At 39.3% G+C, this 13,382-nt stretch overlaps 1 protein-coding gene across 1 annotated transcript in view; it reads right to left on the bottom strand.

The window, feature by feature from the left end:
- Positions 1-13,382, bottom strand: part of P3H2 (prolyl 3-hydroxylase 2) — a 148,739-nt gene that overhangs the window by 14,348 nt on the left and 121,009 nt on the right. The window contains exons 4-8 of the mRNA XM_049628415.1: positions 12,026-12,157; positions 9,793-9,935; positions 9,369-9,458; positions 7,014-7,054; positions 5,642-5,736 (exon numbers count right to left, since the gene is read on the bottom strand). Of these exons, the coding sequence (XP_049484372.1) occupies positions 5,642-5,736; positions 7,014-7,054; positions 9,369-9,458; positions 9,793-9,935; positions 12,026-12,157 (501 nt within the window). The remainder of the gene's footprint in view (positions 1-5,641; positions 5,737-7,013; positions 7,055-9,368; positions 9,459-9,792; positions 9,936-12,025; positions 12,158-13,382) is intronic.

Genomic DNA, 13,382 nt, shown 5'->3' with positions numbered 1-13,382 from the left:
ACATCTTTATGAAATTAGCCCATATAGGCTTTTCAGAAGGTGATGCTCTGGGGTCATGTTTTAGGTGGTAGCTTACAAAATCTAGACCTGACAAAGCCCTTTCCTCACAGACATTATGAGTGAAGGACAAAGCCTCTGCTGGTGAGGAAATCTTCAGATGTAACAGAGTACAACCCTCTTGACCAGAAAACCGAACAGAAAAGAAAAACAGGTTTTTGCTCTTTATAGTACTCCAAAGGGACCTGACGCAGGTGCTGTCAGTAACAACAGTTTGGCCTGGATGGAGGCACTGGGGGGTGGGGGAGAAGGGGCACAGCTTCTCCCTTCTTCCCCCAGTCAAGCAATGGTCACCAGCCCACTGGCCTAAAACACATCAGTTAAAGAAGGAAGAAACCAGTCGAAGTTTCTGTCTATTCTATTTCTTGAAAACAAAACCAGTCAAAGTTGGGAAAACAACAAATTCATTAGTCTAGTTAGGATGAAAGAGTCCCCACAGCCCACAATTAGTGAAGAGACAGTGTTTCTCAATCTTTGGTAATACACAGTTATCTGTTAAGGAAACGTCCCCCAAGGAGGGGCAGGGCTGACACATTAGTTTGCCACAATTTTGCTTCCGTGCTTACAATATGATAGAACTATGAATGGTATATTTATCCTCAGAGTTTCCAATAACTATAATTCCAAAACTGATGCACAACATTAAATAAAAACAAGACCATAAAACCAACTACATTCAAGTTAATGATCTTAATGAAATGGTTAATGTTATTTTGCAGAAACAAGAAAGCTACCTTCCATGTGAATATTCTACTAACTGATCTGGCCCAGGTTCTTTTCAGCCAGCATGCTTCATAGTATTTTTGGTGTGTAATGACTCATTCCACTGCAACTTTTCTCTGTTGAAATTACTATGAAATTGTAGTGTTCCATGATGAATTTGGGCCTTTATCTGGTCCTAATACATTACTTACCAGTTTGTTCTACTTCATTTCTTGTCAGCCTTCAACCACTGAAGTATTACTAACTGGTGTTGATGTGACAGTAACTGCACCCAATGCGGTATGAAATCTCATGGTAGTACTTGGCTATAAGGTCGTTATTTACATGACCCACTAGGGGCCACATCAAACCTTATAAATACAGAATTTCTTGGATTCCAGGAATATAACCACAAGTTATAATTTCAATACCAATCTTTTGGATGAGTTAAAAAAAATACACATACATACACAATTCAGTGCCTTTGTTTCGCAGAAAATTTTTGATGAAAAAAGAGTTTCTTTTTTTTTAACGTTTATTTATTTTTGAGACAGAGAGAGACACAGCATGAACGGGGGAGGGGCAGAGAGAGAGGGAGACACAGAATCGGAAGCAGGCTCCAGGCTCTGAGCCATCAGCCCAGAGCCCGACGCGGGGCTCGAACTCACGGACCGCGAGATCGTGACCTGAGCTGAAGTCGGCCGCTTCACCGACTGAGCCACCCAGGCACCCCGATGAAAAAAGAGTTTCTTAATCAAATGTGTTTGGGAGCACTAGGTTACGTAAGATTTAAGAGAATTTCTTAGAACTTTTAGTATCTACACAGGCATTATGAATATCCTGAGTATCAAAACAATATGAAGCAGTTCTCACCATTAATCTTACCCTGCCTTCCTTCCCTCCCTCCCTCCCTCCTTTTCTTTCTCCCTTCCTCCCTCCCTCCCTCCTTCCTTCCTTCCTTCCTTCCTTCCTTCCTTCAGGCAGAAAGACTCTAAGATGGCCCCCTAATGATGACTGCCTCCTGGAATTCATGGGTTTGCATAATTTGCTTTCCTCAAGTGTGGGTGGGGCCTTGAACTTGCCTCTAAGCAACAGAATATAGAAAAAGTGATGGGATGTCACTTTTGTGATTGCATTGCATGAGAATGCAACTTCTATCCTGCTGGCAGACTCAGTTTATTGCCTTCTCCACTTGCAGTTTGATGAGGCATGTGGCTGCATTAGACAGACTCATGTGGCAAGGAATGAGGCAACCCCCAGTCAACAATCAACCAGGAACTGCACACCTCCATCCACTAAGACTTTCAGAACCAAATTCTATCATCTGAGCTTGGAAGATCATTCCCTAGTCAAGCCTTAAAGAGACCCCAGCCCTGATCAACTACTTGACAGACCCTATGACAGACCCTGAAGCAAGGGACCCAACTAGGCTATCCCCATATTCCTGACCTCAGAAACTGTGGGAACTATGGCATAGTTAATGCATGTTATTGTAAGCTGCTACATTTGTGTTATTTTTTGGTAGCAATAAAAAAAACAGTAGACCCCCCACACTCCCCGGCAGAACCTCTTAACATAAAACACAGGTTGTTTGAGAAAGGCTGCTCCAATCTCTACAGCTGATTAACATTTGTTGCCAAATTGAGGCAGTTTCTCAAATATCTGGGAAAGTAAACTGGATATTCCACTCCCATTTAGAAATGTAAAAGAGATGGTCTGTCAACAAGCAAGACAAGATACTTGTAGGTTTGCTGAAAAGCATTTTCTGATATAAAACCCAAATAAAAATGGATGACTGAATAAGGGTTTAGTGAGCTCAGTTGCTTTGTACTTTGTCCTATTTTTTTTTCCTTTTCTATGCTGAGAGTGTATTACTTTAAATATAATTACCTTATTTTCAAATATGGCTTTAACAGTTACTAAAACTAAAACATTTAGAAAAATGTCCACCATTATCAAGTGCTCTATAAGTATTTGGTATTATTATGTTGATTATTATAGTATTATCATCAAATATGCCTGGTATATTGTGTTATGTTTTGACTGAGGCATCTTAATAAGCATAAAAGAGTATATTTTAAAAAGTGCTACTGGGATATCGACAATTCCCCCAGGCATGCCACATGGAACACACAAAAATCAGGTGAAGAGACAAAATGCAGCATGGAGTCTTAACTCCCTACACACCAATAGGTTCAGGCAGAATCTGTTCTAGATATCTGCTTTTCACGTAGTTAACAGAATCACCACTAAGCAGAGAGTTTTATACAGAGCTTTCCTACGCATGCATGTAACAGAAAAACAACCAACTACCCAACTATTAACCAAAAGGAAAAAAAAAAAATAGGCAAAACAAACCCTGCTATCCAAAAATGCACATCTAGCAGCCTACAAATGACTAGTAGCACACCAGACAGAGGAAAACATTGAAATAAAAATAAAAATGTGGTCCAATAAGTTGTGGTTCCTGGGGCCTGATTTGATGGCTTCAGCCAACTCTTAACCACAGCTCAAGGAGATTTAGTTAAACAACTTAATTCTTCTCTCATTCATAAAGTATGTGCCTGGCTCTGACTCTCCGGTTGCAATAAAGAGGGATCGTCTAGGAAAATATTCCTTTGTGCTCACTGCCTGTGGCTCACATGGCAGGAAGAAGCATTTGACCGTAAATATTACAACATCATACAAGTCACAACAGGGATGTGCTGAGTAACAAGCCCTTATGTGAGCATAGCCCTTTACGGTTTACAAAAGACTTTTCACACTGGTCTTCTGCAAAAAGTTGCAAGGCTTCTTTCACAGCCAAGGGTCATACAGCCCAGAGACACCAAGTCTTTAGTCATCCATCACAGCACAGCACATCAGACTAGTTGATCCTGGAAAGTGGGACTCCTGTTCCAAGTTCAGTGTTATTTCTACTATACTGACTGGGATTATTATGGAGCAAGACCTTTGGAGACTGGTATTGAAAGGAGAATGGGTAAGTGACAGATGGTTTTAGTGAGAGGAGAGGCACGTTCCATGGAGTGGTGTCACTCTGCGATGCTGTCCTGGGTCACTCCTGCAGTGTTTAAGAGCCATCCAGTTGGAATACTACTAAAAACTGTTAGGTAACCAGAATAGATGATGATGGCTTTGTGGACGATGAGAAAAGCTGAAACGTATTCTACACAGTGAAGCATGCATCCTTTCTTGCCTCCCTGACATCTTTCAGCCAGACTAAGATATGTAAGTGTTTTCTGGTTGGGAACTTTGCCTCTGTCTACCACTACCACTGATTTAGAAACTATTTAGATCTCCAGTGATTACCCAGAAGGCTTTCCAGTGGTTTCCCAGAGAACATCGTAAGAAGCGGTAGCCCGTTCAACTAAGCAAATTCTAGAGAAAGGACAGAATTTGGTAGCCCAGCCAATCACGGTCTCTCTCCATCCTGTACAGTCTCCCGCTCTACTCTTTATACCAGCCTTCCTAGTCAGGTTCTGGACATCAGAGTGCCTGGTAGCCAGAAAAAAAAAATGCTTTGAAGTTTGGCAACTATCCTGGAGGTTCCCAAACATCCACAGAAAAGTGCTGGCTTATTGGCATGTACTTCCTGGGTGATTTCTCAGCTTAAAAAGCAATGTGAACTCTGGCTGACCATGAAATTCTCTGGCATTTGTAAAACAGCTCGGGCTTTGTGGCTGCAGACTGAGGTCCAGGTCAGATTAGATGAGCATATTATCCTGTTTACTGCCTCAAACTGACTTGGAAGCTAAGGAAGGAAAGGGCTGGGAAATGTGAGAGCTAGAGAGAGCCAGAAATTTTCAAATCAGCTAGAGGAATGTGCTGACATACTCTCTGGTTGGGGAAAGGAGAACTGTACTTCTCAATGCAGGTTTTTAAAGCCTTCTTATCGTGCACGTATTTAATCAATAAAGGATACACTTTGGATATCTAGACACTTCTATGTTCCATCTCCAGGTAAGGAAGAGAAAATGGGCTTTGGATTCAAATGCCTGGGTTCAAATGGCTCCTCAACCTGTTAAGAGCTGTTGAGACACCAGGCGAGTCACTGTGCCTCTGTGAGCCTCACTTTTCTTGCCTGTGAAGTGAGGACACTTGTCTCACATGAGATGCTTTCAGTATTCAAACAAACGGTGGGTAACTTTGCTTGAAAAATTCTAAAATAGATAGCTATCATAATAATTGTTAAGGGTCACAACTGAGTACCATCACTGGGGCCAATAACTTATTATTATAACAGTGTTTAGCTCCATTTATAAACTACTTTTGACAACACTCTATATATGTTTGCACTAATTTTGAACTGATGTAAATAGGCATATGATGTTCTGCTCTATCTCTGTGCCTTTGTTCCACTTGTTTTATCCAGCAGAACGGCCCCCTCCACACCTCTGTCAATTCACTAGAATCTACTTATCACTCAGAGCCCTGCTCAAGCATATGTGCCTCAGGCATCTTAGGTTAACTCTTGTATATCCATATGACCTGCCTCTTCAAGTTCCCCTGATGCAGTCTATTCTGCACTATCTAGCACTCACTCACTGCACAACAGAAGGAAGCCCTGGGAACAGTCCAAGCCTCAGGTACTTAACTGAGGGTCCCAATGATCATTCAATCCCTGCCCAGCTCACGGGATTCCTGTGGGAAACAGATGAGGGAGTGACCTTGGAAGCATTTATATTGAAAACCAAAGGCAATGATACACAAATCTGAGACAGTCTTGTTTTTAAGGCTTGCTTTCAGAATTTTATAAATGTCCTAGCTTAGTCCTAACTCGTTACTTTCCAGAGAAAATGGTCTCTTCCTTAATTTTAGTAAGAACTAGCCAAGTCTCATCTCCTTTCCCTCCTGCTGTAAGTAAAAGTGCACAGATACTTACCCTCTCTTAAGTCTCGATCTATCTTGGGTGATGATTTTTTCCCCATTGAAAATCCATGAACTTCTGCCCCCTCCACGTTCACTCCTGAAGGGACCCTGCCGTTAAAAACAGTTGGAATTGAATTTCTCACTGCATAAAGATGCTCAAAGACAAAAGCCACCTTACTCAGGTAGTCTGTGACTCCATATTGTGTATTTTTGTTTTGCACAAGTCCACCTGTTTTTCAGGATCAAATTAACTGCCACTGCCTCCATGAAGACCTCTATTTCCTCAAAGACTGTGCTCTATTTCACTTCTCTAAATCTCCTTAGCACCTTTTTTTTTTTTTTTTACAGTTAATTGTATCCATAACTTTATCTCCTTGGGATTAGACATTAAGTCTCAACAGAGAGAAAAGAATTATCGTGTGAATCTTTGTAATGTTCAGAGTGTTTTATTTTTGTCTGGAGCAGAGTGCATCACTGAACAATGACTGAATAGAAATAAACCGAGACCTAGTGTAGTGATTCTCGACTATTCCAAGAAAGAAGACACAAGTTTTAAACTTGGCAAACATCCAGATCATAGCAATGATGTCCTTTCAATATCCATGGATTGAATAAACCCAAATACGCAGGTGCACTCTTGGGTATCTTCTGATAATTTTAGGCCACCCAGAGGTTGAGGCCTTGAAGCCTAGTGAAAGACCACAGAGTTTTGAATAGGAAGATCTCAATCTGCCAGTCCCTTGCAGTGACACTCTGAGAGAGTCCTTTGCCTTGTTTCTGAATTTGAAAATGAATAGGATTTTCAGAACCTCAGTTTCTGAATTTGAAAATGAATAGGATAGACCATGTCATCTCAAACACGTAACTCCAACGTTCTAGGATTCCTTGAACTGTTCATAACATATACATTGACTTTTCACTTCTATCATTTAGAAAAACAAGGTCCCTTCACTTCTGGTTAGATTAGCTCCACCTAATATTTTAGCTTGCAGTGAAACTTTTTGAGCTTCTTGCTTTCAAATGCAGTAAGACAATTCAGCATTAACAAGAAAAAAATTAAGCTCAATTCTGTTAATAAATCACAAATAGCATCCAATTTTCTCTGATTTAGAATCACAGAATATTTCGCCTTCAGGGATCACCTGCTCCAACCCCTTAAACTGGAGGAAAAACACAAGACTGGGAAGGAAGATAAATCACTCAAGGTCACACAGAAGTACAGGAAGAGCTGGGACCAGAAGGCTGAGGAACTAATTCCCAGTGTGGAATCTTTTAATTATGTATTTTTGCCTATTTCATAGAGACAAGGTCCTTATAATGAGTATGAATCTAAGTATTTCTCCTCATTAAAAATAAACAGATTGTGTTCTGAATGAAGAACTCACCGATTCTCATCCTGTCGTCCTCCATATCGGATCCAATAATTCTGTTTTAAGTTAAAAACAAAGAAACAAACATAAAAACCACTTCAGTAGCTTTATCACTAAAACATAACTCACAAAAATAAAATATACGCTTAAAACACTCAAAAGACCTAAATCATTGGGAAACTTGCACACTGTATAAAGATCCAGTAAATAACTTAAACAGATTAATAAAAAAAAAAAAAACAGCTAAAGTTGATGCTATTTTGGCAAAGACAATATGCTGCACAAATTGATTTTTTAAAGTAGCATGGAATTAGCCTAAGCATTTATATTTTTTGTCCAAGAAATTATTTGGAATTTGGTGTCAGGAAGACAATTACATGATCATTTAGTCCAACTCCCTTATGTTTTTTGAACAAAACAAACACACAGAAATGTACAGCTTGATTAATCATCTGTGTAGGATCATAAAAGGACTTTTTCTGAAGTCTCTTCGGAGAATGAAATTTTAGGAAAATAGTAAGTAGGGCTGGTTATAAGTATGTTAAAAATGTTTATTAGAGGGGTGCCTGAGTGGCTCAGTCGGTTAAGTGCTGGGCTCTTGAAGTCGGCTCAGGTCATGATCTCACGGCTCCTGAGATCGAGTCCCATGTCGGGCTCTGCACTGACAGCATGCAGAACCTGCTTGAGATTGTCTCTTCCTCTCTCTCCCTCTCGCTCTGCCCTTCTCCGACTTGTTCTTACTCTCTTACTCTCTCAAAATAAGAAAAAAAGAGAAATGTTTATTATATACTTTAAATTATCCTAATTTTTTTTAATGTGCCAGTAAAAACTGACATAACAAAGACAGAAATGAAAAAAAAAATGTTACAAATAGAATATATTACTAATAGTGCTTTAAAAAATTTTTTAAATGTTTATTTATTTTTGAGACAATGCAAGAGACAGAGTGTGAGTGGGGGAGGGGCAGACAGAGGGGCACACAGAATCTGAAGTGGGCTCCAGGCTCTAAGCTGTCAGCACAGAGCCCATAATAGTGCTTTTTATAAACATATGATAATGTACATTATATAAGGAACTTATACGTAGTTAACCAACAGGTAAGCAAATAAAAAACAGGTATGCCCAGATAATTCAAATCAGAGGAAAAGTAACTAATAATAATATGTGAAAAATTTATTTTTGCCGGTCATCAAAGGAATACAAGTTAAAACAACAATGATATACCATTTTGTACCTAAGAAATATGAATGATTTTAAAATGTTATTTCCCATTGCTGAGATGTTTGTAGTAAACTAGTACTTAAAAAAAAATTGAAAGAGAGAGATAGAACACGAGAGGGAGAGAGAGGCAGAGGGAGAGAAAGAGAGAGAATGAGGGAGAGAGAGAGAAAGAGAGAGAGGGAGAATCTTAAGCAGGCTACATGTTCAGTGTGGAGACCAACAAGGGGATTGATCCCACACCCCTGGGATCATGACCTGAGCCAAAATCAAGAGTTGATGCTCAACTGACTGAGCCACCTACGCACCACAGTAAACTGGTACTTTTATGAATTGCTAGGACCAATGAAGGTATGAGAAAACTCTCTTAGAAAAGCAATTTCAACAACTTTAAAACTTCTCATATCCTTTGATGGCAGAATAATCCCACTCCTGGGAATTTATTCATAGTTCAATACAGAGAAAAATGCTTCCTGCGTTAAATATGGTAGAAAAAAAGTCAGAAACAAAACAAACGCTCAGTCTCAAGAAAATCGTCATTCATTGCATGTCAATTCCACATATGCAGCTAAAAATGATTTAAAAAGGTATAAACATGTAGAAATTGCTTATGAAACCTTAAATAGAAATCAACAGAGATCTCTCTGTACCACAGTGCCGGTTCTGCAAAAAGCGTGTCTTCACATGCAGAATGACCGGAAGCGAACACGGACAAGTGGAGGAAAGTCAGCACAATGAATAGTAAAATGGAGATCGATTTTGTTCTTCAGCAGGGATTGAAGTCTTTTAATGGTTAAAATGTATAAGAGAAATACAAAATGTTGCATCCAGAGTTCAATAAACAAAACCATCCTGAGGTAAATGCATCAGGTACAAAACACTTGTACCTTCTCCCCAGAAGGTACAAAACACTTCTCCCCAGAAAAGTTTGCTTTTGACTTTGAGTCTCAGTGCTATGGAGATCTGTTAAAGTCTTTTAACATTTAGCATACACATTGAATAAACACCCCCCCCCCAACTTCCTGGGTTTTGTCAATGTAAGGCAAGAGATTGGAATTTTCAGTAATTGAAGCTGGGAAATAAAATCATAAATAAGAAGTCCATCAAATAGTTCTCTAAAGAAAACGTTTTCTTGTTCCTCTTTGCTCTTACTGGCTCTGTGTATGAAAATCCCAGACCCTCTGCAGCTGATTTTATTAGTTCCGATTCCAGTTTATGACGCTTCACGAACATTGCCAAATCCTAGAGGGCAAAAAAAGTGAAAGAAAAGTTTATATTTAAATAACAGTTAAGAAATAGGATAAATGTTCAAGTGGAAATATTTTTCATTAGACAGTGACATATGAGCTAAAAAAATATGCACAGCTACAAAAAAAGTCTCCATCTCAACAGATTTTCACAAGCTATCACATATGAGAAAAATATGCTCCTGGCATTAATAAGCAAAGTACAGAAGAACTGAATTCTACAACATTTACTGAATTGCTAGATAGTTTTAAGAGCGGTGCTACATTTTTACCAGTTCTGCCCAGTGCATCTCACAGAATGCAGTTTCCTCTCAGGACATTGGTCTCACCTCTCTGGCCTCAATGGATGCTGGGTCACTGCTGTCATCTAGCAGGCTCTCATAGTAATCCACATTGTCTAGTACATCCTCATCATCCGGATGGAGGAGAAGATAAGCTTTAGCACACTCCAAGGCTTTCACATATTCGCCAACTGAAACGCCAGAGAGCTGCAGCATTAGAGTTAGCCTACGTTCATCTAGAGGATTTTTAAGAAATCCAGAAACTGTTAGAGGTCAGCATTCAACATGAATAAGAGGGAAGACAAGGTAAGGCTGGAGAGCACACACAAAAATAGTCACCAGTTAAAACAGATTCTCAAATACAGAGAAAAAACTGATGGTTGTCAGAGGGGAGGTGAGGAGGGGGATGGGAGGAATAAATAAAGAAGATTAAAAGGTACAAACTTCCAGGTATACGATAAATAAGTCACAGACTTGAAACGTACAGCACAGCAAATACAGTCAATAAGATTGTAATAATGTTGTTTGGTGACAGATGGTGACTACACTTATCATGATGAGCCCTGAGTAATGCACAGAATTGTTGTATGCCTGAAACTAATGTAACACCATGTTAATTATATTTAAAAAAAAAATAGCCACAGACAAAAGGAAAGACATGATTTCAGGTGTTTAAAAGGTACTATCTTTGGTCTGCTTTGGTGCTAGATGTTTTGCATCAATTATTAAAAGTTTCCACCTGAAGATGTTTGCTACAACTTATATCATTTAATAGAGATAAACAGAGCAGAATTTTTGGGAGTGAATTCTGTGTTTGTACTGAGTTTGACAACATGATATCTAAAACCAATTTCAGCAACCACAAGTCTGTTGATTGCTTTTAAACATAAGGAAAGATGCTCAGTCTCTCTTTCTCAATTAGATACATAGAAATTAAAACTAATTAGAGATAAAAAAAATTTCACCTAATGGATTGGTGAAATATCTAAAATTTCCCCAGTATATTCTATTGATGGGCAATGAAAAATGTACTCCATATGGAAGAAAATGTGGCAACATCTATCAAAATTTTAAATGAATAAACCATTCAACACAGCAATTATACTTCTAGAAATTTGTCCTATATATATATTTATGTGTGAATGTGAAATAACTTACATAAAATGTTATTCATTTGATCCTTGATTGAAATAGAAAACTGTAACAAACAACACAATGCCCATGAATAAGGAGACACATAAAATAAATTATAGGACAATGATATGCTGCTATAAAGAAAAATGAGTGAGGAAGATCTCCATGTACTGACACAATTAGGTCAAACCATATAATATTGCCAAAATTTGACCATTTTTAACTTAAGCAAATGGCAATTTCATAGGCCCAACTTACTAAAAAGCTTTAAAATCTGGTGTGTGTATATATATATATATATATATATGTGTGTGTGTGTGTGTGTGTGTGTGTGTGTGTGTATATATATATATACATTTTTTTAATTTTATGTATAAATAATCTCTACAGCCAATGTAGAGGGCTCAGACCTACAACCCCAAGATCAAGAGTCGCATGTTCCACTGACTGAGCCGGCCAGACACCGCCAATATATATTATTCAGTGAAGAAAGCATCGTAAATAACAGTATAAATAATGTGCTACCTTCTATGTATAAGAGGGGGAAATAAGTTGGTGTGTGTGTGTGTATTTCAAAGAGATAAATCAGAAACTGGGTCGTAGGGCATGAAATTGGGTTGCGGGAAAAAGGAAGAGAAGGAGGCTTTTATGATATTTAGTCTTTGGACCTATGAATATATGACTTTTTTTAAGTTTACTTATTTATTTTGAGAGAAGTGCAAGTGGGGGAGGGTCAGAGAGAATCCCAAGCAGGCTCCACACTGTCAGAGCAGGGCCCAACGCAGGGCCTGATCTCAAGAACTGTGAGATCATGACTTGCGAGGAAATCAAGAGTTGGACGCTTAACTGACTGAGCCACCCAGGCGCTCCAATATATGACCTTTTAAAATTAAGTAGAAAAATTCAATTTAAAAATCATGTAAACTGTCAGCCTAGTATAACTTGCAGGGCATTATCACAGCATTTGCCCACTTGTGGTTTCACCTGCTCTCATTGGCCTGAGATGCAGTGATATGAGTTGAGAGCAAAAACATATTAATCCCCACTGCCTCAATGGTAAACTGAGAAATACAGAAGAAAATGCAATGTCTGTAATGATGAGCAACACCCTTCCCTCAAAGGTCTTCAGGATAATCCATGCTTTTACCTCGATAGTAGGCAAACTGTAGGTAGTCATAATGCAGGGGAAGAAAGTTCTCAATTGGTGAGAGGCGGCCAGGGCGGGTGGCAAGCTCCCTGACGCATTCGTGCTGACAAACCAGCACCTGCATATAGTGATCTGGAAGACAAGAGTAAGAGGTGGGTCCCTCCTGTCTGCCAGAGTGTCCAGACTTCAAGGTCAGAGCCATAGTTAATGTAGGGCATTCCTCACTTCACCACACTGCTAGAGTGATCTCATTATTATCTTCATTTTATGAGCAGAAATCGTTTTCACCAAGGAAGTAAGTGACTTGCCAAGGCCTCCTGATCAGTGATCACTAAAGTAACTAATAGTAGATTCCAAATCTTCTGGACCCTGACCTTTTCTCTGTACTGCACTCTCCCCTTCCGTGTATCTTTTTCCTACATCTCCTGAGAGTGGCACAGGCCATCTCATCCCACCCATGCCCTACTGCTGACGTATCTTTCCTGTTTAATAACTCTGGGGCCTCTCTTTGGATGCTGGGTGGCCTGAAGTGTTCTGGGTGGAGATCGGATGTCCAGATCCTGGTCATGCTAAGGAACAGTTGACAGGAAGTAACTGCCACACAGTTTGTGTACAGAAGAGAAGCAAAGATGCTTTTTCTCCTTAACTTTTCCAAGTTATATATATATATATATATATATATATATATATATATATATAAAATTTACATCTATTAGTCAGGAACCTATTCCACTCACTTACAAAAGGCTCTATCACTTGAACATTGGAAATTCTAATACCATAGGGACTGGTAAAATAGGATAAGGAGGAAAACTAAAGAATTTGGATACACACTCTGACTCTTTGTTCCCCTTTATTTGCTCCCATCCTTCTCACTTACAAATAGGATTCTCCAGTGTAGAGGTTGTCACACTCCCTCTAGCTCTGGGCTCTATCTCATCCAAGCATGAGCTGAGGAAACATAGTGGCTAATGTCCCAGAGAAGCAAACATTTCCTACATTTCGCCCCAATTATTTTTGCAATGAAGATGGAGACAATCTTTTTCAGATAGAGGAGAGTTTATTCATGCTTGTGCAGAGCAGATTCTCATGAGAATGACGATAAAACCTTCTGACATCATGACTTTATATTTTATTACCACAAATATCTCCTTCAAAAAGGTTCTCTGTTGGGCGGAGTTTGGCTTGTATCTTGATGACTTGAAGAGGGACCTCAGAACACAACAAAAGGGGTGTTTTCTGGTCTGTAGGAAAATGCGCCAGTTTTTGCACAGTCTGGCTAACTCAACCCAACGTGGCACAGCAAACAGAATCCCTAGAGCCCACTGGTTCTTAACTACAGTTGGAGGCTGGGAGG

The sequence above is a fragment of the Panthera uncia genome, chromosome C2, assembly GCF_023721935.1.
Source record: "Panthera uncia isolate 11264 chromosome C2, Puncia_PCG_1.0, whole genome shotgun sequence".
In the NCBI taxonomy this organism is placed as follows: domain Eukaryota; kingdom Metazoa; phylum Chordata; class Mammalia; order Carnivora; family Felidae; genus Panthera; species Panthera uncia.
This window is presented reverse-complemented; position numbering and strand designations above follow the sequence as displayed.